Source organism: Gorilla gorilla, chromosome 2 (genome assembly GCF_029281585.2).
Source record: "Gorilla gorilla gorilla isolate KB3781 chromosome 2, NHGRI_mGorGor1-v2.1_pri, whole genome shotgun sequence".
Lineage (NCBI taxonomy): Eukaryota > Metazoa > Chordata > Mammalia > Primates > Hominidae > Gorilla > Gorilla gorilla.
The window spans coordinates 149226585-149253383 of NC_086017.1; the positions used below are offsets into that span (position 1 = coordinate 149226585).

Consider the following 26799-nt stretch of genomic DNA (forward strand, 5'->3'; position numbering starts at 1 on the left):
TATGCAATGAGCCTGGAAGGAAGCTATCGGACTACTAAGGTCATATCAAAATCATTCGAGAACCAAATTAAAGAGGCACCCAAAGACAGGACAATCTCAGCGTTAATAAGGATAATAGTACAAAGGATTTAAACAAATCAAATATATTTAAATCTATAAGGTTGTATGGCACCTATTGAAGATACTAGGAAGCTCATTCATTATTCTGAAAAAAGAAAGACTTGAGCTTTTAGCTGCTTTACCTGTATGAACTGCACCTCAGAACAACCAGACAGTTTGATGTGGAGAATTCCTCTTTACAGAAGTTTTCCAGCTAGTAAATGTCAAAGGAATAACAAACAGACTATTAAACTTTAGAGATCTCTAATTAATAGATGGGGCTGGGCGCAGTGGCTCACACCTGTAATCCCAGCACTTTGGGATGCCGAGGAGGGCGAATCACAAGGTCAGGAGTTCAAGACCAGCCTGGCCAATATGGTGAAACCCCGTCTCTACTAAAAATACAAAAAATTAGCTGGGCATAGTGGTGGGCGCCTGTAATCCCAGCTACTGGGGAGGCTGAGGCAGAAGAATCACTTGAACCCGGGAGGCGGAGGTTGCAGTGAGCCGAGATCGCACCACTGCACTCCAGCCCAGGTGACAGTGCAAGACTCTGTCTCAAAAAAAAAAAAAAAAAAAAGATGGATTTAGGCAATGGTCATCAATGTCTATCACCAATGCCATCACCAACATCACAAGAAAGGAGAAAAAGATATTCTGTGTCTCCTGATGGAGATGCACAAAACCACCAATGAAGAGTCCTGCCAAAACACAAAAAAGTAGTCAAAGCTGAACCTGATCAAGTATTTAGCTCTAACTACAAATTTACAGATAGTTCAGGAAAAAGAGGAATACATTAAATACCACCACAGTAATCAATCAGCAAAACCCAGACTGTGGGGAATTCCACAAGACAAACAATCTGATTTATTCAGCAACAGTAAAAATAATAAAAATCATGGGGAAGGAAAAGGGAAAGGAAGAGAGGAAAGGAGGGAAGAAGGGAAGACAGGAAAGAGGGAAAAATGAAAGAGGAATCTATAGGTTAAAAAAGACAAATATGTATAGTAAAATAGAGGAATCGTAGACAGAGAATTGATATTTGATGACATTTAGAAAAAAAGTACTGATTTTTGTTGTAGTGTGATGGTGGTACAATGGTTATTTTTGAAAAGGAAGTATCTTTTAGAGACACATACAGAAATGTTTGTAAACATAATGATATTATTTGGAATAATATGTAATATTACATGTATATTACTTGGAATAATATGCAGTATCATATTAAAACATACAATATTATTTGGCGAAAGATATACAGGAAATAAGATTCTCTATGGGTTGATAATTGTTAAAACTGAGTAATAGGAACACCAAGGTCATTACACAATTCTATTTTTATATATGCTCGAAATTTTTCATAATAAAGAGATAAAGAAAACAGCAACAAGAAAAGTGAACTACGGGCAACTCATAAAAGAAGAAATAGCAACAACCAATATGAAAAAGAAATAAAAAATAATTTTACTTTAGAAGAAATCTTAAAAATGCAAGTTTCTTAAAAGGTGAGGTTTCATTTTTCACGTATCACGTGGCCAAAACATTGAAAGATTAATGATATCCCTGGTAGCAAGGGAATGCAAAAACTAGCTTTCTTGTGTGCTCCAAACACTAGTAGACTAAATTGGCTCCAGTTTTCTGGAAAGCATTTGGCAATATGTAACAAAAGTACATGGGGAAAGGAGCTGAGTTCCAGGGCCAGGCTGCCAAAGTCAGATTGCAGTCACACCACTCACTGGTGGCAGGACCCAAAACAAGTTTCTTAGCTGCTGTGTACCTCAATTCCTAGCCCATGAAATGCATGTACTATAATAGTGGCATCCATCTCAAGGGCTGCTGTGAGGCTAAATCATAATATTCGTACCAAACTTGGACCAGTGCCTGGCATATGGTGCTGGCTTTCATTATTATGTTGGCCCAGCAACCTCACTTCTAAGAATTTATTTTAAGGAAATCTTAATCAAGTGCACAATATACACATTTTTTTAATCACTTCATGATTTATAAAAAGCAAAAAGTAGAAATGTCTGGTTAAAAAAATTTTTGTAATCTTTGCCTGGAATACGAGGTGGCCATTATATATAACTGTCTTATATTTATATGTACTGACATGTACATGTGTACTGATATAAAGACATTTGTAATCTGTTTTCCAGGAGAAAACCAAGCTAGAGAAGAATATAGTTGAACCCTAGGAAGGAGTTTTTTTTTTCACCAGTGCATGTACATCTAGATGTTAACAATAATTGACTGAATTTGTGGGTTATATTCTTTTTGATTATCTGTATTTTCTAATTTTTCTGTATCAACCTTATCATTTGTCTAATTTTTAAATGATCTGTTACATACGTTCCACAGTTCTGGCAAATCTTGTGCTGGTTAATTTTAGTTCAATTTAATGAGATCAAGAGATACCTGGACAGCTGTAAAGCATTACTTCTGAGTAGGTCTGAGAAGGTGCTTCCAGAAGAGATTAGCATTTGAATCAGTAAACTGAGTGAGGAAAATCTGCCCTCTCCCATTGTGGGGGACACCATCCAATCTGCTGCCGGCCTATATAGAAAGGCTTTCTCTCTGGAGTTGGGACACCCAGCTTCTGTCCTTGGATGTCAGAACTCCAGGTTCTCAGGCCCCAGGACCTGCACCAACAGTCCCAGGTTCTCTGGCTTTTGGATTTAGACTGAGCCACTCTACCAGCTTCCTTCGTTCTCCAGTTTGCAGACAGCCTATGCCGTGACCACATTAGCTAATTCCCTTAATAAATCCCCTGTCATTTATTAGGGAAACTGGCTAATAAATACCCATAAGTATCTATCTATCTATATATCCTACTAGTTCTGCTTCTATTGAGACCTAATACAACTTACTAAAGAATTTTAAAATATATTTGAAAATGGGAAGGGATGAACACAGCACAGAAACACCAAAGTAATATGTTAGTCAAACCCTCCAAAGTAGATAGAAAAACCCATTTGGAAACATAGAACGTAATGATGAACATTCAAGAACAGAGACATTCTCATTGATAATCATCACCAGTGTGTGCACACAAGTCCAAACACATTTACTGTTTGCATTTGCATTCCCCCAAAAGTGGAGCTAGAAACAAGGACTTGGGTGCAGATTAATTTACCTCAGAGGTGCTCATAAGAGAAAGAAGTGAGGGAGTGAGAAAAATGAAACAGAAAAGAGGAAGGCCGATGAACTATGCATTAATAATAGTAACTGCATACTAGTGAGAACTAGCACTCAATCCCACAAGAGACTCTGAGAAACCGTGCAGAATAAAACTCAGAGGTGCCCCACAGAAGCACAGGAAGCCTGGAGCAATTACTCATCAACTCCCATCCCATCAAGACTGTGGGCTGATCTGGTAGCACCAGCTCTCCAGCTCTCCTGAGCTTCCTCATTGAGCAGCTTCCTTTGTACCACAACACCCCCAGCCTGCCCCCTCCCCCAGCTGCCCTACTCCACCACCAAACCCCTTTTGCTCCCTGCAGTGTGTTTCCTCCATCACCTCCCTACGAGAACTTCAAGGCCTCGCCAGATGTCAGGACCACCCAAAGGTCAAAGGAAGTCTGGGTGAGGTGGAGGTGGTAATACATGAAACAAGATTGACCTTGAGTTGAGTTGATAATATTTGAAGCCCAGTGATGAGCACATGGGTTCATCACACTATTCCCTTTACTCATATATGTGTTTGAAACTTTCCATAACAAAAAGTTAAAAATAGATCTTTGCTGTCTCAGGGATGGAGGTTCTTTGCTAGGTCTCCCTTTCAGGAAAAAAAAAAAAGGCCACTCAACCAGGAGAAATGAAATTGACTGACCTTCACTCCAAGGTTCACTCCAGCTTTCAAGTCAAGGTCTCATTCAGTCTGGGCCACCCCAGCCAATGGCCAAGTGCAGTGCAGGCATGAGAGCCTGGCCATTTCTGCACAATGGCGACTCCCAAGTGGGCAGTTCTTGCTCAGGAGCTCAGGTCCCCACTGGGTCAGTGGAGACCTTGTCAACCCCACATCAATGCCCTGAGTTCTCCCGGCTCCTCCGGCTTCCTTCTCTCTTTCTATTCACAGTGGTCAGGTGTGCATTGCAGTCTGCGGCCTTTCCCCACCGGATCCTGCCTCCACCTCCTTTTCTTTCCCAAGTGCAGCTCCTCAGTAACTCCATCTTGGCAACCGTGTCCCAAAAGACCTAAACTGACACAATTAAGATGCAGTTGCTTCCTTCCCTCCCAAGCCCCTGAAAGCTCCAAAAATAATGAAATACATACCAGAGTTAAAAACATTGTACTATATTTAAATGTTTGCATATAATATATTAATGTTTTTCACACTAAAAATATACAATGGCTATGTATAAAACCTGATTTTGGAAATAATATCAAAAATTACACGTGTGGTCCTTTGGGGATACAAGGTCTAGCCGAGTGGCCCTCCTCCCTTCCCACCCATGAGTAGGCCTGCCACATATCACAACCCTGGGAAACTCTCCAGGATCACCCAGGCTGGGATGGATGGCCTCTCATATGCTCCCCATAACACCCTGTTCTCTGTTACTAGATTACTACCCTGTGCTGGCACTGGCTGTAGACATTCTGCCCCAGCCTCTGCCTGCACCCTAACTCAGTAGTGAGAGGCTAGAGAGCCTGGCGCAGAGTAGGTAGGAACTCAGTAAATAATTTTGGATCAATCACTGAATGACTGACTGAGGCATATGTCCCCAAAAGGACCCCAGATAGGAACCATCTCCACAGTGTTCCTGCAGTTTTATAAAAGGCTTGGGAAAAGAGAGCTACTGACTCTTTTCAGTCTTGGGGGGATGTGGAGGTAGAGGAAGAAAACTACCTGGAGGTTCTATTTTAACCCTTTCTCAAGCCTGGGGACCCAGGGGCTCCTAGTCAGGCACCTGTGGCCCTCTACAGGGCCCCTCACAGGTCAGGAGGGATGAGATCATATCCATTCCCTGCACTGCTTCTCTCCAAGAGGATGATCTCTTGGTTGTTTGTGAAGACAAGAGGCCCAGCAGCCTCTTCTGTTGGAGTGGACCTGAGCTGGCCCCAGCCAGGCTAACCCTCTAGCCAGCCAGCTTCTGGGGTGAATCACCAGGCAGGAACCCTGGGTTGGCCGGAGCTCTGTGGACCAGTGCCAAACTTCTCTGGGAGCTTTGAGCGAGACAAGGGCTTGGGTTTCTCTCTCTGGTCCAGGTCCAGAGGAAGATCTTCCAAGGAGGAGATCTCCAAGTCACTCTCATCTTCAGAAAGCTGCAGGGGGTAAAGGGGAGAAGAAAATGCATTTTGATAAGGGAGGAGGGTGGCTGAGAGCTAAGCACATTGCAGGATGGGAATGCAGAATGGAAATGGGGACAAATGCAGACTGGGAAGAAAGCAATAGGGAGATGCTACTCCTCCTGCCTTCTCAAGTCTTCCTGCCTTTGAGAACCTGCTTTAGTCACCTGGGATCAGGGTGATTTCAAATACCCCTGAAATTCTACTAACCAAACCCAGGCAAGTGCCTTGGAAAGGCCTATGTGCAGAGAAGGCTGCTCTCATTTTCACTTCAACTTTGTGCAGATTTTTAACTCCCTCTTTGACAGAGCCAGAAGCCCAGAAACTCGACTGTTCCAAGTTCGCGAGCTGAACGCACTGTGGGCTAATGACCCACCTCCTCTCAGACAGGTTCCCTCAGGTCTGGTAAACATCCTGACTGAAGGAGCATGAGAGGAGCTTGGGAGCAACAGGAGTCCTTCAGCCTGGAAGGGTCTGCGCTGCAGCCAGCAGGGCAGCTCAGAGTCGGCCAAGGGACCAGGCCATCCCCTGACCACAGCCACTTGTGTAGCAGCCCAGGCTTTCCCCTCTGGAGTCCTCAGTGCCCCTGCTGGCCACCTGGGCTTTGATACAAGCCATCCTATGCATCTTCTCCAGGAATGTAAGGCCGACCAATCAGAACCCATGCAGGGTGCAGGGCAGCAAGCATGCTCTGAGCAGCGCCTCAATCTGTTTGGGGCTGTTGGTGCTCTTTCACAATTTGGAAAAAGGAACAAGTTTTTTCTTTTCAATCATTTGGATGCATTACTCACAAACATACAGGAGCTGTGTGATAAACCAAACACACTGTGGTAAAGAGCAGGGAGTGCCATCAAAAACCAAAGAATGGTTGCCCACCACTTGAAATTTTAAAGCAATAGCACTGATTATCCCAGGATGCACCTTTTTGATACAGAAAGATGAGAAAGGAGTGTGAAGTAAAGGAAGCTCTAAAGTTTTCTGCTTGAAAAATAACAGCAGTGCGCAAGTTGTTCCCTGATGGAGGAGAGACGGGCAGTGAGGAGGGTCTGATGATGCCGGGGAAGCCCAACATCTGAGCTCTAAGTCTGAAAATCTGATGGTGGCTACAGTCTGAGGCAAGGCTCAGGTTTCTAAAACAGAGGTATCTAAATATTCTCATCTTGTGCTGTTACCGACTCTGATGTGCTATGCGAGGCCACTCCAGTACCACCCTTGTGGGAGTCCGCTCCACACACATATTGTGTTAGGGTCCATGGCAGAGTGAGGGACTGGGGAGGAGCCCACTGTGGGATGAGACTGGGCTGGAAGAGCAGCTGCTGCAAGATGCCAGACACAGAGTCAGCTCCGAGGCTCTCCGAGAGGCAGGAGATGGGACAATCAAAACTTACTGAGCATTGCTTATATAATGAACCAAAAGGCTTTTTAATGTTAACTTGGATACAAGTATTCCAAACTGGCCATCTCTCCATGTGCACAGGGGCAGAGGGAGGTCACCCGCAATGTCCCACTAGGGCAAAGGATGACACTTGCTGGGCCCTCCCCAACCTTCACCCCAGGCCCCCCCAAACTCACAGCTCGTTCTGTAGAGAATTCCAGAGTAAACTCTAAGCATCCTACATCCTACCTGAGGCTTCCTTCCTGGTGTGGCAGCCCTCTGTGGCCCAGCATTGGGCATAAAAAACAGACTGACCCCTCCAGCAGGCTTCTTTGCTGGAGCTTCTAGCTGCTTCTCCAGGTTTTTGACCATCGACTGCACCAGTGTTCCTGGAAGGTGAAAAAGTGGCTGTGTCAGTGAGAGAAGCCTAGAAAATGAACATCTCAGTTTTGTGGCTCATGTCCAGGCTCCGGTGTGGATAGAGGGAATGAGCAGAAGGGCCAGGAGGAAGAAGGCTGAGCAACCACAAAAAAAGGAGACAGAGAAGGCCAGGCCAACGGGTACCCAGTGAACAGAGGCTTGGCATATTCTGAAAATGTGACTGTGCAAACTTAATGACATGGCTAGTGACAGAGGCTTAGGAAGCTGTGCTTCCCTCTAATGAGAGGCTGAGGCAGGACCTCTGCTCAGTGTGGGGAATGAACTGTCTCACTAACATGCAGTTAGTTCCTCAACATCTTTACACAGAGACAAGAAGAAATATCATAAAGATTAGTGCAGGAGGACCACAGGCAAGAATGACTTTCTGCGAAGTCCATGCAGGAAGCAGGAGCTAAGCAGTGACAGAGATCATCAAATAGATCCCTGATGCCTGGCACACCAAGGTGATGTATGAACCTCAGGAATGACCAGGAAGCAGGAAGCTAACTACAGCCTTCTACGATTCAAATGAAATCAAGGTCTGAGCAGACTTTTGGAGCTACAACAGCCCTTGGCTCATTGATTCATTCAAGAAATGTTTGTTAAGGGCCTACGATGTAGCAGGCACTGTTTCCTTGCCCTCTCATTAATCACCTTGTCCAAATACCTCATTTTATAACAAAGGATCAGAAACCACCCGCACAAGGACAAGCAGGTAGTAAGTGGCAGAGCCAGGACTTTCTCTGAAGATTCCTGACTCCCAGTCCCAAGACCTTGCCACCCTATTGCCCTTGCCTGGCGGGCATCGATACTTCTCCAAAGATCTGTTTCTGGCGAATTCTGATGGACTGGCAGGCTTGGCTTATGCTATAAACATGGCCAAGTACTGCAGAGTCTATTAAGAGCAAGAACTTTACAGACCGCAAGCCTAGCCTGCCATCCCAGGGTTTCTACTTACTGACCTTGGAAAGACAAAACTCTAAATTCCATATTCTTTAACACAGCCTTGGCTAGAAAATACAACTGAAGCCAGAAGCTACAGGCCTCAGTTGGCAGTTTTATAGGAAAATCTTGAAAGAATGGGAGTAGACAGTTGTTTTGAAAAGAATGATGCTCAACTAGTCATTGCAACCTGTTAGACAGAAAATAATACGTTTAACGAATATTTTCATTCCAGTTACCATGACAGTTAGCTCAGGTCTCTACAATGCCCTTTCCACCAACAAGTGGAATTTCTAAGTCTCTTGGCTGAAAAGGGCAAAGAGCTTTCTGTATGATGAAACAGGCTGCGTGGCCCAAAGGCAGCCTGCTATAAAGGTTGACTGTGGCTGCCTCCTCTGTCTCAAGCTTTGCTGGGAAGCCACATTTTTCACAATTGAGTTGTTGCAAAAAGTTATGTGTGTTACACTCTATGTGTTCTTGAAAACTATATTTGTCAAAATGTTCATGGTAGGAAACTGTTTTCCCTTCAAGTTGTAACTGAGGTTTACCTTGGAGGCTACTTTGACCACTGTGATATTTAACTCTATGACCACCAACTCTTGATCTGGTGCTAATGAACTCAAACAGCATTAAAGACTATGGGGATATTCTTAACATTGGGAACACAGCTAAAGGCAGCTGTTTCTGGGGGAAAAATGGTTTACAAGTAAATAAATAAACAGTGACTCTAACACATTAACTTCAAAAACATCATACAGAATCTCAACTTGCCATGACATCGTTCTGTGGTCTTGGGCCAGTCAATGTCTATGAGGCTTAGTTTCAACTTCTGTCACAATGTGTGTGGCTCAGCCTTCCCTCATCAGTGCTGTGAGGAGTAAATGAGGAGACTTGTGCGAAGAGATCCACACAGAGCTGAGCACGCGGTGAGCACCCAGAAACACCAACATAGAAGGGAGAGCCTTCTCTCACACACCTTGAGCTTCCACAGAAGAAGGAACTTCTGCTCTACTCACCGAGATGGACAAGGATAGGAGAAACACCCTCCCAGTTTCTTCCCCACATACTACCCTCTCTCACAGAAGAAGCCAAGCAGAGGGGTGGGCCTGCAACACACCCCGGGCCACGGCGCACCTGAAGGAGGGCCGCTGATCCAGAAGACAGTGTCAGCTCTTTCTCTCGGACCCTCCCCGCCCCTGTGGCTGGGGTTGGAGCCTGGCTGGAGTGCACCCTACAGCTGCCTGTTTAAGGGCCTGCACACTCAGAGTCTGCTTTGCAAACCCAGCCCTGCACACAAGTAAGATTGGGATCTGGATTTGGGGAGGCTGGAGGGGCCCCCACTTTGGCCTCAAGTGCGGGTTGTTCCTCTAATCCAGCCCTAACAGGAAGCCTATGCCTCAGGCATTCCTGGGCCCTGTCACCACTACTAGAGCGAGGCTTTGATCTCCCGTAGCTGGCCACAGTGTTTACTCTCTACTGGAAAGAACATGGAGGAGAAAAGGGGTGAGTGTCTCCCTTCAACCTCCCACAGTTAACAATTTAATGACAAAACAAGGGGTAAAAGTAAACCTTGCTCAAACTCTAGCTTTCTCCTGATATCTCTGCTATCCCACAAAAAAATATCTGAGGCGAAGGAGGACCATCCTTTCCAAGCCAAATAGAGAAAGAGATGTCAAATAAGAAAGCCTAAAGGAAGCTAAAGGGTGTTTCTGGAGCCTTGAGAAATCTGGGCTGGAGAAGGGCTACATCAGTGGTCCCAGCCCACTCACCCGAAGGTGCCAGCTCACCTGAGCCCTGGCCAGGGGGCTGGGCATTCTCCTCCGAGGTCTCTGTGTCAGACCAGTCCCAGTCATCCTCGGGCCGGGGCACCATCCTGGAAGGAACTTTTGGGGGCTGTAGAGACACACGCTGCACACGGTCTCCCTCTGAGTCCTCTTCAGAACTGAACGGGGGCGTGCTGCCACAAGGAGAAGAAATGAGGGATGCATGGGCCAGAAAGAAAACTTCAAAAGCCAAACTTCACCATGCTTCAAGCTGATTTGGTTTGCTCAGGGCCAGCCCTGCTCCCTCCCTCAGGCCCAGAAGACAGCCAGGAGACCCCTGGAGTGCAGCAGCCACACCAGTATCTCCCTTAGCAGAGTCCTGCCCATCTGAGGATCCAGCCCCTCTGGAGGGGGAACGGGCTTGGGGGAGGAGATGAGTAAGGGGAGGGTGGGTTTGTCTTGGCTGGGAGCACAGGTTCTCAAGTCCAGAGCTCAGACTGGACCCCACCTGAGGCACCTTCTATTCACATGTGTCTGCCCCCCTCCTATCTGCAGAAGCCTGGAGGGAGTCCAGAACAGGACTGCCTGAATCCAGGAGCCACCACTGCAGGTGGGGTGAGAGGGCAGAGTCTGGGGCTCACCTCATCCCGGGCTCCGAGGAAGGAGGGGTGCTGGAGGGTCCATGCAGTCTGGGGCGTGGAGCGGGGGCGGACACCTGGGTCAGGCTGGAGCCATGGCTGCCATAGCTCTGACGAGTTGGTGGGGGTGGCTCTGCCGGTGTGGATGGCAAGGCCACCTGCAGGGTCCTGGTCTTTGGCTGGGCCTCTCTGGTGACCAGTGTGCTCTGCTGGCTTTTGACTGGAAACACAGAAAGGAATGATTTTTGGAGTACACCCATGCTGGGTCTCAAGCCTAAGAGGAGGGAGAAAGCGGCTCCAACACCCTGGAAATGAACAATTATTCCCTCTCCGTGCTGTAATAACCACAGCAGATTTCATGACTGCTGCCAAATCAGGTGTTCTGCTGGCCAGATTCGAGGCTAGGACCACAGTTCCACAGTTTCATCAGAGACCAGGAGAGCAGCTGGGTGCTCCAGGGTCGTGTTGTCATTACAGAAGACCAGCAGGAGTCCGCGGGCCTGAAGAGGGGCTCGGTAGTCCTAGATGGACTTCACCAAGGCGGCTACCCTCTCCCCGACCCACGCTACAGCCGCTGCGCTGCAGGCAGTCCTGCAGGAAGACCCCTCTGCCACCAGAGGTCGCCGCAGGACAGCATGAACCATCAAGATCCACTCAAACCTCCTCCCAAATGCAGTCTGGGGCAAGGCAGTACCAAGGCAGGCAATTGGACACAGCCCCTCTGTTTTCCAAATTGCATCAAGACCTATAGCCGAGAAGAGCGGTCCCGGATCAGCAAGTTTTTATGGGAAGAGGAGAGAGTGCATCACAGGGAGTCAGACATGTGTGGATTGGGTCACAATGTAAAATGAGTTTCTTACAGTAATTCAAGATCAGAAAATGTTTGAAATACAGTTGACCCTGAAACAACGTGGGGTTGAACAGCCATGGGTCCACTTATACATGGACTTTCTTCCGACTCTGCCACCCGTGAGACAGCAAGAGCAACCCCTCCTCTTCCTCCTCCTCTACAGCCTACTCAACACAAAGATAACAAGGATGAAGTCCTTTATGATGATCCACTTCCCCTTAATGAATAGTAAACATATTTGCTCTTCCTTGTGATTTTCTTAATAACATGTTCTTTTCTCAAGCTTACTTTATTGTAATAATACAGCTTATAATTCATATAACATACAAAATGTGTGTTAATAGTCCATGTTGTCAGTAAGACTTCTGGTCAACAGTAGGCTATGAGTAGTTAAGTTTTGGGGCAGTCAAAAGTTACACGCAAATTTTCAACTGCATGGGGGGTTGGCGCCCCTGACCCCTGCATTGTTCAAGGGCCAGCTATGCACTGCTCTCAGTGAATGTGTCTACTCAGAAGTGGAGCTTCCAGGAAAGAGTGAACTGAAGAGAAGGGGAAGACAAAGACAAGCCTGCTGGGTGAAAATAACAATAGCTTCCCATGACTGTGTACCAGATACTAAGAAAAGCACTTTACATACAACCACTTGGCCCCCAAGCATCTTCAGAGGCTGTCATTTTCCCTACAGAGGCTTGCCCTCAGCTCCACGGAAGAAAGTGGTGAATACAAACCCAGGTTGTCTATCTGCCCCAATCTTGGGCCCTCACTGCTACTTCCCACAGCCTTGCCCAGGCCACAGAAGAGGCAGGGTCCAAGCAGAAATGGGAGGTGAGCATTAAGACAGCACTTGTGGGACCCAGGAAAAGAATAAAGGTGCAGAGCTGGAAGGAAAGGTCTACAAAATGCCACAAAAACACAGCGCTCATCTCACAACTCAATAACATCTCCAGAGAAGGCAGAACCCCAGCGCCAGGGAAAGGGAAGGCTGCGAAGGGGGCTCTCCCTCCTGGCTTTTTTACTACAGGAACAAAGGTGTGTGGGAGTGGGTGGGGCATAGCACCTAGAAGGAGCAAGATACCTTTGCTTTCTCTTGGAAGCCAGCATTCCGAGGGTTTTTCCATTCATCCTCCCCAAGGCCCTGTTCCCTCCCTCCTCTGAGCTCCCACCACCCCCATGCTTGGCTCCATCACATCACCTGGTCCTGGCTGGTTTCCCAGGTGAGGTGGAAGGCCCTGGCACAGAGTCGACCTCAGCAAGTACTGTACTAAATGAATGAGTGGGCAAATGAATGAATGAACATTTGACTGAATGAGCAAAAGGATATACGTTTAAATTGGAGCATAAAAGGCAGATTGGCAACCAGGACAAACACCCTTCTGTCTGAGATTTCTGTGCAAGATAAAAACCATCCTTTCCTTAGAGATTTTAAGGCCAGAAGTTTAAACTAAATATTATAGTTTCCCAGGTCATCAATACATTTTTTTACCATATTTTCATGCCAAAATGACAATGCTTTTAAACACAAAATACCTGCTTGATACTTGTCCAAGTAATAATTTCCATGAGCTCACAGGATTGCTATGTTAGTGTTATTTTCTTCTAATTCACATGAGGAAAAATAAAAATAAGTTATAAAATGATTGGTTGATGTAGCAACTAAAATCATCTCTCATATCCTCAGAGATACATGGGCCATACTCTGCAAAATTTTTTTGCATGAAGAGCTCAGATCGGTTCTTCCTGGACACAGGAGATACAGAACTGGCCTCCTTCTGGCCGCCTGTGTCCCTGACTGAGGAGACGAAGTAAAAGGAGCAGGACAGCACCTGCATGAGCAGACCAGACCCACTGAAGCCCTCCCCAGAGCCTCTCACCACAGCAGCCCAGGGCCTCTTGGAACCCTCTAGAAACAGGGGGCTCTCAAACCTGGGAACACAAATACACTTGCTCCGTAAGAACAGACTCAAGGGTCCTGGTCCACAGAATTTCGTGTTCCACCAGAACCACAGGGTCTTCTCTTGTCATGACCCCCAGAGCATGGACAAATGGTAAAGTAGCAGCTATGACCTGGCCCAAGGAACCAACTATGAGCTCTGAGAATTCATCTGCGTGCAGAACTGGCCCAGCCTCTCATGCTCTCCCATGGCCAGAGCAGGGGCTATCTGAGCTCTGCAGAAGTTTACATTCGATTGATATTTGCCTCCACCTGCAGCTTCAATGCTCCCAGGCCTCTGCCTGCCTCCCCAGGCTGGCATGCCTGGTGTGTAGAGCCAGAAACTGAATAGGCTGCTCTCTGTTGAAGAGACACTCAACTGTGGTCGCAACAAGCCAAACAGAATGAAGGTGCTAAGGGAGGCAGCATGTCTGCACAGGGACAGTTCAGGCTGACAACAGGCTCCAGCTCCGGCTGTCCTCCAACTTCCCCGAGTGACCCTGGACAAATGCCCCCACTCCACCCCAGATCCTATTTCCTCAACAGAGAACTTCTGGACTCAGTCCCCTGTAAGGACCCTACCAGCTCAGCCCTTCAGAGAAGTGCCCCTAATGGGGGACAGAGACTATACCCTCCTCATGTGCAAACAAGTTTTGGCAAGAATGGGACCCTTACAGGTCACAGCCCTGAGCAAGCCCTCTCCCCAGTGTACCTGAAGGCTGCCCGTCTGGCTGGGACACCACAGCGCCATTCTCCTGTCTCTCCTTCGCTCTGCTGGTGACTTCCTTGACAAGCTTTCCCCTCAGACTCAGAAATTCAGAAAACTTCCGGGCCTTCTGCTCCCGCTGGACTCTCAGCAGGGATTCCAGGTGGCTGAGAGTCTGAATCGAGATTCCCTTTGCATCCTAGAGGAGACAGGAGTTCACCTTTACAGAGAGAGGCTACCCTTCTTCTCCTTCCCCTAAGCCTCTCACACCTGCTGCTGCTGGCCTGGGAGTCTGTGATCAGTGCCTGGTGCTTTTCTTGCAGGACCGGGGGGCATGAAATGAGGATCAGAGAAGGGTAAGCAGTGGCTTCAAAGTTGCTGAAAGTGCAGTGGTTCAGGGTTTGGGAGCCCCATCAAAATGTGCACAGCAGGATAATGCAAAGGACTGTGTCACAATTCTGACCACATCATAGCATAAGGGACTTCGTTGGAACATGCTTTTCTACCATCTGACTGAATCCTAGGATAAGAGACCACGGCTTGCTCATTTTTGTACTCCCAATTACTATTATTATGCCAAACACACTGTCCATGGCTAACAATGTTTAAAAAACTAAACTGCTGTAAACACAATCCAAGTACCCTTTCAAGACCTATTGGAAGTTGCTCGAGCTTTTGACATCTACCCAGAGCCCATGGGAGGGTCCAGGGAGGCATCTGAATCCAAGATGAGGATTCATGCAAGGTTAGAAAGGAATGTCTTAATCAAATCTGAATATAGGGCCAAAGTTAGAGTAGTCAGTAGTTGAAAACAATCAAAGTAGTGACCATTCTTCCTAAAATAACCCTAGTTGTCTATTTTTTTTTCTAACTTACTCTACACAAACAGTATTCCAATAGTGTAATGCTTGGCTAATTTAATAATAGGTGTGTTTTTATTTAATAATAGATTTCATTGGTGCTTCTAATAATAGCATACGTGTTCTGGTTAAGCACAATGGCATTCAAATACTAGTTGGAGAGAGAATCCATAGACCCTGTAAAGGAACTGGATCACTGCTGCAGACTCCCTGAGATGCCGAAAACCTGAGTCTGCTTGCTTTCTCAATGGGGAGGTTTGTGGTCTGGGGCAAGTTCCCAGCCCTGGTCACTGGCTGCTTGGAAATAGACTTGCTCCTGTTGGTGGGCACAGTGCGAGTGAGACCGGATTTTAGGACGGCAGGCTGCGTGGAGACGGGCTGAGGCCTGTGACTGCCAGATTTCCCCCACTTCCCTGGCGACCTGTATGACTCAGCAGAGGCAGCCATAATCCCCCTGGGAATATAACTCCACTGGACTGGGAATCACACCCTCATCCCCAACAGTAGCTGCAGCAAGCCCCACCCAAGGAGAGGCTGAGCTCAGACATGTCTATCCCTGGCCCCACCTGGTGGTCTTCCTGCACCTGCCCTGGTAGCTGAAGACAAAAGTCATAATCCCTTAGGAGCTGTATGGCCCTGCCCACTGCCTGAGAAACCTGAATACTTAACCAGGTGTCCCTAGGGCAAGTAGGCAAGTATGCATCCTCCCTATAGGACCACAGTTTGAAAGCACCACCTCCTAGCTGGAGGCCAACAAACACAAAACCAATGCACTAAACAAACAAAAAGAAAAAACAAGGACCCTCAAGAGTCCACTTCACTCCCCTACTACCTCCACTGGAGCAGGTGCTGGAATAGTATCCACGGCTGCAAGACCTGAAGATGGATCACATCACAGGACTCTTTGCAGACACTCCCCAGTACCAGCCTGTAACTCTACTGGGTGGCTAGACCCAGAAGATCAAAAACAATCACTACAGTTCAGCTCTCAGGAAGCCCCATTCCTAGGGAAAGGGGGAGAGCACTACATCAAGGGAGCACCCCATGGGACAGAAGCATCTGAACAGCAGCTCTTGAATCCCAGATCTTCCCTCTAACATAGTCTACCCAAATGAGAAGGAGCCAGAAAAACAATTCTGGTAATATGACAAGACAAGGTTCTTCAACACCCCCAAAAATCATACCAGCTCACCAGCAATGGATCCAAACCAAGACGAATCTCTGAATTGCCAGAAAAAGAATTCAGAAGGTCAATTATTAAGCTAATCAAGGAGGGACCAAAGAAAGGTGAAGCCCACCTTAAAGAAATAAAAAATGTGATACAAGAGATGAAAGGAAAATTTTTTAGTGAAATAGATAGCATAAATAAAAAGTTATCACAACTTCTGGAAATCAAAAACACACTTAGAGAAATACAAAATACACTGAAAAGTCTCAGCAATAGAATCAAACAAGCAGAAGAAAGAACTTCAGAGCTCAAAGACAAGGCTTTCAAATTAACACAATCCATCGAAGACAAAAAAGAATTTTAAAAAAATGAACAAAGTCTCCAAGAAGCTTGGGACCGTGTTAAACATCCAAACCTAAGAATAATTGTTATTCCCAAGGAAGAAGAGAAATCTAAAAGCTTGAAAACATCTTCGAGGGAATAATTGAGGAAAACTTCCCCAGCCTTGCTAGAGACCTAGGCATCCAAATACAAGAAGCTCAAAGAACACCTGAGAAATTCATTGCAAAAAGATCATCACCTAAGCACATAGTCAACCAGTTATCTAAAGTCACGATGAAGGAAAGAATCATAAGAGCTGTGAGGCAAAAGCACCAGGTAACCTATAAAGGAACACCTCTCAGATTAACAGCAGATTTCTCAGCAGAAACCCTACAAGCTAGAAGGGATTGGGGTCCTATTCTTTAGCTTCCTTAAACAAAACAATTATCAGCCAAGAATTTTGTATCCAGTGAAACTAAGCTTCATAAATGAAAGAAAGATACAGTCTTTTCCAGACAAACAAATGCTGAGAGAATCCGCCACTACCAAGCCAGCACTACAAGAACTGCTAAAAGGATCTCTAAATCTTTTTTTTAATTTATTTTTTTATTATACTTTAAGTTTTAGGGTACATGTGTACAACATGCAGGTTTGTTACATATGTATACAGAAACAAATCCATGAAATACAACAAAACAGAACCTCCTTAAAGCATAAATCTCATAGGACCTATACAACAATAATACACGAAAAAAAAAAAGGCAAGGTATTCAGGCAACAAATAGCACAATAGAATAGTACCTCACATCTCAATACTAACATTGAATGTAAATGGCCTAAATATTCCACTTAAAAGAAACATAATGGCAGAATGGATACGAATTCACCAACCAAGTTTCTGCTGTCTTCAGAAGACTCACCTAAACTCACATTAGGACTCACATAAACTTAAGGTAAAGGGGCGGAAAAAAAACATTCCATGCAGATGGATACCAAAAGCGAGCAGGAGTAGCTATTCTTATAGCAGACAAAACAAACTTTAAAGCAACAGCAGTTAAAAAAGACAAACAGGGACATTATATAATGATAAAAGGACTAGTCTAACAGGAAAATACCACAATTCTAAATATATATGCACCTAACACTGGAGCTTCCAAATTTATAATACAATTGCTACTAGACCTAAGAAATGAGATAGACAGCAACACAATAATAGTGGGGGATTTCAAGACTGCACTGACAGCACTAGACAGGTCATCAAGACAGAAAGTCAACAAAGAAACAATAGACTTAAACTATAACCTAGAACAAATAGACTTAACAGATATTTACAGAACATTCTACCCAACAACTGCAGAATATATATTCTATTCATCAGCCCATGGAACATTCTCCAAGATAGACCAGATGATAGGCCACAAAACAAGTCTCAGTAAACTTAAGAAAATCAAAACTATATCAAGCACTCTCTCAGATCACAGTGGAATAAAATTGGAAATCAACTCCAAAAGAAACCCTCAAAACCATGCAAATACATGGAAATTAAATAACCTGTTCCTGAATAATCATTGGGTCAACAACGAAATCAAGATGGAAACTTAAAAGTTCTTTGAACGATGATAGTGACACAACCTATCAAAACCTCTGGGATACAGCAAGAGCAGTGCTAAGAGGAAAGTTCATGGCATTAAATGCTTACATCAAAAAGTCTGCGGCCTAGCATGGTGGCTCACGCCTGTAATCTCAGCACTTTGGGAGGCCGAGGTGGGTGGATCAGGAATTCGAGACCATCCTGGCCAACATAGTGAAACCCCGTCTCTACTAAAAATACAAAAAAATTTAGCTGGGTGGGGTGGCATGTGCCTGTAATCCCAGCTACTCAGGAAGCTAAGGCAGGAAAATCCCTTGAACCAGGGAGTCGGAGGTTGCAGTGAGCCGAGATCGCACCACTGCACTCCAGCCTGGTGACAGAGTGAGATTCGTCTCAAAAAAAAAAAAAAAAAAAAAGGCTGAAAGAGCACAAATAGATAATCTAAGGTCACACCTCATGGAACTGGAGAAACAAGAATAATCCAAACCCAAGGAGACAACGGATCAGGACGAGTGGCTGAGGAGTGGGCCCAGAAGCCTTGGGTAGCAGCACTGGAGGTCCTAAGGACTCCAGACTGTCCTTAAATGAGGAGGGAGCTTCCCAGAGTGGGGATGGTCAGCATCACTAATTACCAGGAAAATGCAAATCAAAACCACAATGTGATACCACCTCACTCCTACAAGAATGGCCATAATCAAAAAATCAAAAATTAACAGATGTTGACATGGATGTGGTGAAAAGGGAACACTTTTACACTGTTGGTGGGAATGTAAACTAGTACAACCACTATGGAAAAGTGTGGAGATTCCTTAAAGAACTAAAAGGAGATCTACCGTTTGATCCAGCAATCCCACTACTGCGTATCTACACTGAGGAAAAGAAGTCATTACATGAAAAAGATACTTACACATGCACGTTTATAGCAGCACAATTTACAATTGCAAAAATGTGGAACCAGCCTAAATGCCCATCAATGAATGAGTGGATAAAGAAACTGATATATATACATACCATGGAATACTACTCAGCCCTAAAAAGGAACAAAATGATGGCATTTGCTGCAACCTGGATGGAATTGGAGACTATTATTCTAAGTGAATTCAGGAATGGAAAACCAAACATCATATGTTCTCACTCCTATGTGGGAGCTAAGCTCTGAGGACACAAAGGCATAAGAATGGTACATTGGACTTTGGGGATTTGGGGGAAAGGGCATGGGGGTGGCAAGGGATAAAAGGCTACACACCGGGTACAGTGTATACTGTTCACGTGATGGGTGCACCAAAATCTCAGAAATCACCACCAAAGAACTTATTCATGTAACCAAACACCACCTGTTCCCCAAAAACCCACTGAAATAAAAAAAAATTAAATTTCAGATATTTTATCTGAAAATAAAATATACATACATACATGTATATACATACATATATGTAACTGCTAAAAAACTATAGGAAAATATAAGTTATTATTTCTTAAAAAAAAATAATTGGTGTCAGACACAGCTTTCAGTGATGCCCACACACAGCCACCTGCTGAGTGGACACAGCCACATGTACCACAGATGATGGGCTTGCAGATGGATACTTACCCAAGGGGGGACCTATCCACAGGCCAGATTGAGCCAATTAAATTCCCTCTAGCAAAAAATTTAGAGACACAGAGGGAAGTAACCAATGAGTGGAGAAAACTGAGCAATCAGGACTCAGGGTAGCATCACCAGCAAAATAGGGCCAGTCTTGAGAAACTGCTGGAGAAATAGAGAAAAGATATCACACTGCCGCTGTGAAGTGAGAAAGGCGTGCAGATGCCAGAGGAGCCCGGGCTGCCACAAGTGAGATGAATGAGCTCACAATGCAAAGAACAATCGATCATTTGTCTGAGAACACTTAGTGTCTAAATCGTAGGTATCAGCCCTTAAAACGATGGCCCTGAAACTCACCTTCCTTATCCCCATGCTTTCAAGCTTCTCTTCCAGGGTGTCCTCCAGGATTGGTCTGAAGTGCTTCAGCAAAGTGGGGTTATGCCTCAGAGCTGCCAGCACCTTGTGCTGTTCATCCTGGGAGTCCTCCATCTCTGTAGCATGAGACAATCACCCAGATCAGCCTGGGCACCTGAGTTCTCCATTCCCAGAGCCCTGCTGCACCTGCCGAGCCCTCACACTGCCAGGAATCCTGGTCGGTTAACTCAGGACTTGGAGATTGCACTTGAGCCCTTAAAGCAGCTTGTTCTCTGGGCTCCCTTCTGATCTCAGATTCCAGGCCCCACTGCTGTGGGTTCCAGCCTAATCCTAGCCCCACCCGATACCCTCATCTCGTTTCCATGCCAGGCTCAATTCTGGTCTAGGTGATAAACTGGTGGACAAGATAGACAGATCGCTGCTCCCTCAAGTTTACTGTCTAGACCGGAGATTCTCCCTCTAACTTTAGCATATATCAGAATCACCTGGGCATGAGTTAAAAATTAATAGTCCCTCACCTCACCCTCCAAAGAGTCTGATTCCATAAGTCTGGGGGAGGACCCTAGAATCTATGTTTTAACATACTGAGATGATTCTGATGGAGGTAAGCCACAGACCATACTTTAAGAAATACTGACCTGAGGCTAGCAAAATAAGCAATTACAATTAAATGTGGTAAGTGCTACAAAGGAGCAGTCCAAGGTGAGTCAGGGAAGGCCTCCTACAGTGTTCTTCAGGTTCCATCTGGGGGCCTCTGTGGTAAGACCAGGACCAAGCCCTTTGACTCACTCAGTAGACATTAACTGAACAAGTAGCATGAGTGTAATCAGGCTAGGGCTGGATGTTAAGGACACAGAAGCCCATCTCTCATCCCCCAAGGACCTCACTCACAATCAAGGGTGGTGAATTTCACTGCTGGCTGCGAGTTGGAATCACCCCAGGCTGATTCCATCAGAATCTCTCAAGGTGGACCCCAACACTTGATATTTATATTTTAAATTCTCTAGATATTCTAATAAACAGCGAAGCCTGAGAAACAATGATTCTAGGACAATGGTCCTTAACTGTGAGCCAAAGCATCAGCATTACCTGGTAACTTGTGAGATGCAGATTCTCAGCTCCCACTCCAAATCTACTGAATCAAAAATTCTACAGGTGGGACCCAAAAATCTGGGTTATAATAACTCCTCCCCTACCACCCATTCACCTCTGACCCTGCGTGATTCTGCTCAATAAAGTTTGCACCAGGACATGAGCCTCAACCTCGTCTGCACATTGGAATCACCTGCGGAGCTTTAAATGCTACTGATGCCTGGAACCCACCCACTCCATGTTCTGCTTTAGGTAATATGGGGGTGTAGCGTGGTCCTCCAGACAGTTCAAGCTTCCTGGGTGATTCTTAATGTTTAGCCAGTTGTAGACAGCCACTGGTCTCACAGTGGTTCTCAAACTTGAGCAAGAATCAGAATGCCCTGGAGAGTGTGTGAAAACAGACTGCTGGGTCCTGCCCCCAGAGTTTCTGCTTCGGTTTGTCTGGGATGGGGCCTGAGAATTACAACTTTGCATTTCTAAAAAATTCCCAAGTGATGCTCTTGCCTGCTGGTCTGGGACAGGAAGAGGTAGACAAACAGTGTAGTAAGCAAGTAAAACCTCCACTGTAACAGCAGGGGCATGGCCACGGGATCCCCTGACTCATCAGTCTCAGCCTCCTCCTCTCTAGAACCCTGCATCCACTGTTTGAAGATGTGATTCATCCTATCTGAGTTACTCAACAGATACCTTCCTCAAAAGTGATATGCAATTCTAATTTTTACAACTGTATCCCAAGGTTAAATGCACTGGGAGGGTAGGGGGAGGCAGTAGAGGACTAACTGGTTAAATAAATTTTAGTTCATCCATCTAAGGGAAGACTGCAAAGCCCTGAAAAAATAATGAAGCAGTTCTCTTTAAAGGGATATGAAACCATTTCCCAAGTAAGTTGTTAACAATATAACTAACTGCAGAACAATGTGTACAGTGTGTTCCCATTTGGGAAAAGGGAGAAGAATGGGTACACACATGTGCTTATATTTGCACATATTCCCATGTAGCATGGAACGATAAATGAGAAACCAGTAACAGTGAAACTTCTGGAGAGGAAACTGGATAGCTAGGCAGAAGGGAGGCCTGCTTCTCACTGCATACCCTTTTATACCATTCCTTTTTTTTTTCCAAAGTGCATAGATTACCATCTCAAAAATAAAGAAAAACATTACATTAAAAAATAAAATACCCCATGATGAGCTCTTTGATGGCACAATTAAAACTTGTCTGGGTGTGTCCATTGGGGAACTCTGAAATTGTCATATCATTGCCTTGCTCAAACAAACGGGCCCTGGTCAGTAGCTTTTCCAGTCAGCACTCACTCATCTGTCCTGGGAGCTTCCTCTCCCTGACTGTCCCTAAGATCTTCTTGCAGTCAGGGAGCATCTCTCTTTTTTTCACTTTTCTTTTGCATCCCTTGGCTACATCTGGTTGAGAGGTCTGCGAATCAGAGTCAGTCACCGGATAGGGTGAATAAAAACAGCAGGTGCCCAATGCTCTGAAAAGGGAGCCGAGGTGGATTCCTATGCATTAGTCAGGCCCTGTGGGACCTGTCTGCAGCACTCTCACAATGTAGAATAAAACAGCAAAGGCCATTTTAAGTCAACTCAGTGAGTTCTCTTCCACTGTTCTGCATAGTCGCAGGTGAGAGTCAGTAGGGCAGGCTGTGAATCAGACGTCCCTCCAAATCCTCACTCAGCTACCTGCTAGCTTTGTGACTCTGGACAAGCTAATGACCCTCTCTAGGCCTGGGCTTCCCCATCACTAAACCAGCAGATTGTATGTTAGTACCTGCATGTCAAATGCCTGGCACACAGAAGGTGTTAAGAAATATTATTTCATGTCCTTAGTTCCCTCCACTCCAGCTTCGGATGTCCAGATACAGTTAAGTAGACACAAACTAAACAAGGAGGAGGGCAGCAAATCTGTTTCTGCGCCGGACACCCAGGAAAGAAAGTAAGGTCCCACCTTCCTCCGGAGAGTCCTCCTCTGTGTCCGCAGCCTTTGGCACCTTGTGGATCCCTGAAGAGAGGAGGAACAGTTATGGCACCAGTGCCCTGGACCCCATCCCTGACTAGAAGAAAAGTACAGAACCCCAGCTGAGTATGAGCCAGAAAGAGAAAACCCTCCAGTCAGTGCATCTTGACTGGAGAGAGGCAGGACGGAGCAGACACTGGGGGCAGAAAGATCAGAGTCCACACACTAGCTCTGCCCCTCGCTATCTGTGCAAGAGATGGCAAGTCCTTGAACCCCTCTAAGCCTCGGTTTCCCCATCTAGAAAATGAGGATAATTCAATAGTGAGCCATGTAATGAGATGATGCATCTGAAGTGGCTGGGGAAGGGTGTGGCACATGTCTATTATCAATGGCTCTGCTCTAGCTCCATCCCTCAAGAAGTTCAGGGCCACAGGGGTCGGGCCTGTCTGAACTGGCTACATGGCTGGGAAGGGGATGGGTGGAAGGCAAGGGATAGGAAGAAATGTGAGTTTGCAATAAAAGGCAGAAGTGTAGCTAAAGCCATAGGACAGGGGAGCTGGGGGTGGCGGATGAAGGGCCAAGCTTCACAAGGGGCTGTCCAAGGTCCTCTAAACAGGAGCAGTCCCCTGTGGGTTGCCATCTACCTTTAGATGCCAGCACCTGCACCCCATTACACACAGACACACACATCCCCACACCAGAGTACCCAAGAGGAGGAGACTGTATATGCCAAACAGGACACATTCACATGGGGTTGGGGTGAACTTGCTGAACATTGGGAACAAGGTAAAAGTTGCTGGCAACCCTGAATCCTGATTTTCCTCATTCGCTGCAGGCATGGTGAATTAGAAAAGCCTTCTCATGAGCCCCCACTCCACCCATAACCACGCTCCTCCCCACTGCCTCCATCCCTTTACAGACAGGAGCAAGCCAGGCAAGAAGCCCTGCCAGCTGCATGGAAAGCCTTCAGCACAAACAGAGCTGCAGCCTGTGTGGCCCAGAAGCCTGACACTACATGTCCACAGGCTGCTGTCACCAATCCACCACCCATGAATTGACTGGGGGAGAGGGAAAAGGAGGGAGAAAAGCCAGAGACAATAGTCAAGACTGCTACACACTGCCCTGTGTAGACACTTACCTTCCACCTTCCTGAGAGACAAGGACTGGATCTGCAAAGAGGTGGAATACAGCGGGTTACAACCAGCAGAGAACGTTGTGAGAACTCTGCTTTGAGCAGTGTGTCTGCCTAGCACAGTGAGGAAGGGATGGCTACAGATTCCATGCCTCACGTTGGGAACTGGAAGGAGCTCAGATGCACCACCCCAGCCCCTTGACACATCTCTGGGGTCCGTGTGTGAAAGGGAATGGCAGCATGCTCCATTTTCCAAGGTGGGGAGGCAAGAATGTCCCCTCTTCAAAGAAGAATTATGGCTCAAGGGCAGGAGCCCCATAGAAACAGAGTGGGACAGGCACACAGTTGTTCCTATTGGTATAATTCATGGAAAACAGCCAGGGCAAGGGAGAGGCTCCCTCCCACAATGCGGGCATCTGAGCAGAGCACTCCCTGGGAGGAAGGAGTCAGACACATTCCTGGACCAGAGGCCAGATGTAGACATTCACTGAACTGTCTGCTCAACCCCCCTGCTCCAAGAAGTTCCTGTTCCTTCCCCCTTCATGGCTGCAGGCAGGACAGCCACAGGTGAACAATGAGACTTCACACCACAGCCGGACCCAACATCCAAGTTTAGGCAGAGAGCTCTGGACTGGTAATGAATGATGTCAAAGCTGCTGGCAGCCAATTGTTTGTGGTTTTTCTTGGTTCGTATATTTGTTTTACCACATAAAACAGATAAGCAGCAGAAGCTGATCTTCAGGGTAAAAGGAAAAAATAAAGCAGTTATAGAGAAAGGAACAGAGACACACAGAAAAGGAAAACTGATGACCACATTCATGTCTCTGGTTTCAGTTTACTCCCAGACTCAGCTGCTCCCTGCTGTGAGCTCTGTGAGATGCTCCATCTACCCTTAGACAAACTCCCTCTTCTGCTTAAGCTTCGATTGCTTTTTATTACCTGCAGTGGCACATGCTGACATATGACTCATCCAGTGTCCATTCCCCACTGCTGTCTCCTTTGCCTACCTCTACTCCAAACCGCAAAACTAGTTGTTTACTTTCCCAGCCTTTTTTGCAGCTGTAGTTTCCCATGTGACACAGCTTTGACCAATAATATAGATAAGCACAAGTCTTGGGAAGGGACCTTTTCATCAACTTCTTCTGCCAAATATGGTTGTATGGTTGGGGCTACAGTAGTCTGCTTGCAACATGAAAGTGAAGCGGGAAACAAAAGTCATCACACTGAAGACGGTAAAAAGAAAAACACAGTCTGGATTCACAATGGCATACTACTTCTGCTAACCAAGCCCAGCAACTGTCACCTCTCTTGCTGTGAAAATAAAAATAATAGCCCCTATTAGACTATTCTGTTATCTTTAGCCAGTAGGTTCCTAACTGAATCATTTGCAAATTCTGAGTAACATACAGGACATTACAGCCAGCAGGGAACATTGTGGAAACTCTGCTGTGGTTTCCTCCTTAGGAAACCTCCAGACTAGAGCTTAGTGCAGAGCTGAGTGTTTTGGGGGGAAACTGAAAAGTAGCAAGACAGTGGGATAATTATGTCACCTGGGTGAAATGTGGCTGGGTGTGTGGGAAAGCACAAATAGCAAGGGGTGCAGGAACAAGAGGCCAGGACTAGACAGTAACAGTGGGTGCTCAGCCCAGGGAAGCTGTGTGGAGCCCGGTCCATGAGGTGGGTGGCAGCAGAGGAAGATACAGATTTTCCACAGACCTGGGGCTCTGGAGGGGGAGCTCAGCCTCGACTGGGCAGAGAATTGTCAGCAACAGGTAAAGAGTCACAGGGGCCAGCTTTAGGAGAAAGGTGCTAAGTAAGTGCCTTTTCATCACACTGCTTTATCTCTTACCTCATCAGAGGCTGTTCGTTTATGAAAAAGGTACTGGTTAAGGAATTCTGCCTAAGAATACTGTGTAAAAAACACAAGCTTTGCGTTCTTCCTGCCTGGCCGGAGTTGAATCTCATCACTTACAGAGTGCCCCATGAGGACTTGAGTGAGGTACTTCCCTTCTCCAGCGTATTTCACCATCTGTCGAATGAAGATGGGGAGAAGGGGATGCCTACCTTGAAGGATAGTAGTGAGGCTTAAATGAGGTAATAAGCAAAGTATCAGTGAGGTGCTGAGCATTTTATATGGTCTCTCCTGTTAGAGTGGCCCCATCTGCCAGCAGCCCCTAAGGAGATGGCATATCTTCAGCCTGGAAGGAGGCAGCTACAGCCTTATCATTTTGTGCCCTTCATGCCAGAGGACTCTTCTCTCTCCTTAAGGAGCCTGAGTGGTAAGACTAGCACTGATGAGCCCAGAAGAATCCAAGGAGATCCTCACAGGAAAGAGGCCCAGGGACACCAAGGCCTGGCTGAAAGGAAGGGCAGACCTACCATCTCCTCCTGGGAGGCAATGATCCTAGCTTGTTCCTGCAGCTGGGCACGGAGGGCGCTGATCTGGCACTGGGACTGGGCAGCTGCCTTCTTCTGATCCTGAGACAGGGAGGCCTGGAGCCTCTGGTTCTCCTCCTGTAGCTGGCGGGCACAAGATGGCTGGTCAGTCAAATGTCTGCAGGGACATCTGAGTGCCCGGTGTCTGCAGGCTCAGCACCTATAGGCAAGTGCCAGGCAAGCACAGTAAAGGATTTTGAGACCTGGACAGGCTTTCTAACAAGACTACCTTCCAGTCTGGGGACATTTTTGTGCTGTGCCC

The 26799-nt window shown here is 46.3% G+C and overlaps 1 protein-coding gene across 9 annotated transcripts in view; it reads right to left on the reverse strand.

Annotated features, from left to right (window-relative positions):
- Positions 1-4371: 4371 nt before the first annotated feature.
- The window catches only part of DZIP1L (DAZ interacting zinc finger protein 1 like), a 53814-nt gene continuing 31386 nt past the window's right edge, over positions 4372-26799 (reverse strand). For 6 of the 9 annotated variants that reach the window (XM_055381209.2, XM_055381212.2, XM_055381210.2 and 3 more), the window contains 9 exons: positions 26481-26621; positions 24108-24138; positions 22961-23014; positions 19892-20025; positions 14016-14208; positions 10527-10743; positions 9910-10079; positions 7010-7149; positions 4372-5361 (listed from right to left, as the gene is read on the reverse strand). In XM_055381209.2, coding sequence (XP_055237184.2) covers positions 5200-5361; positions 7010-7149; positions 9910-10079; positions 10527-10743; positions 14016-14208; positions 19892-20025; positions 22961-23014; positions 24108-24138; positions 26481-26621 — 1242 coding nt within the window. In that variant the 3' untranslated portion in view covers positions 4372-5199. The remainder of the gene's footprint in view (positions 5362-7009; positions 7150-9909; positions 10080-10526; positions 10744-14015; positions 14209-19891; positions 20026-22960; positions 23015-24107; positions 24139-26480; positions 26622-26799) is intronic. The other 3 variants (XM_055381215.2, XM_063704239.1, XM_055381214.2) reach the window with 1 other exon arrangement.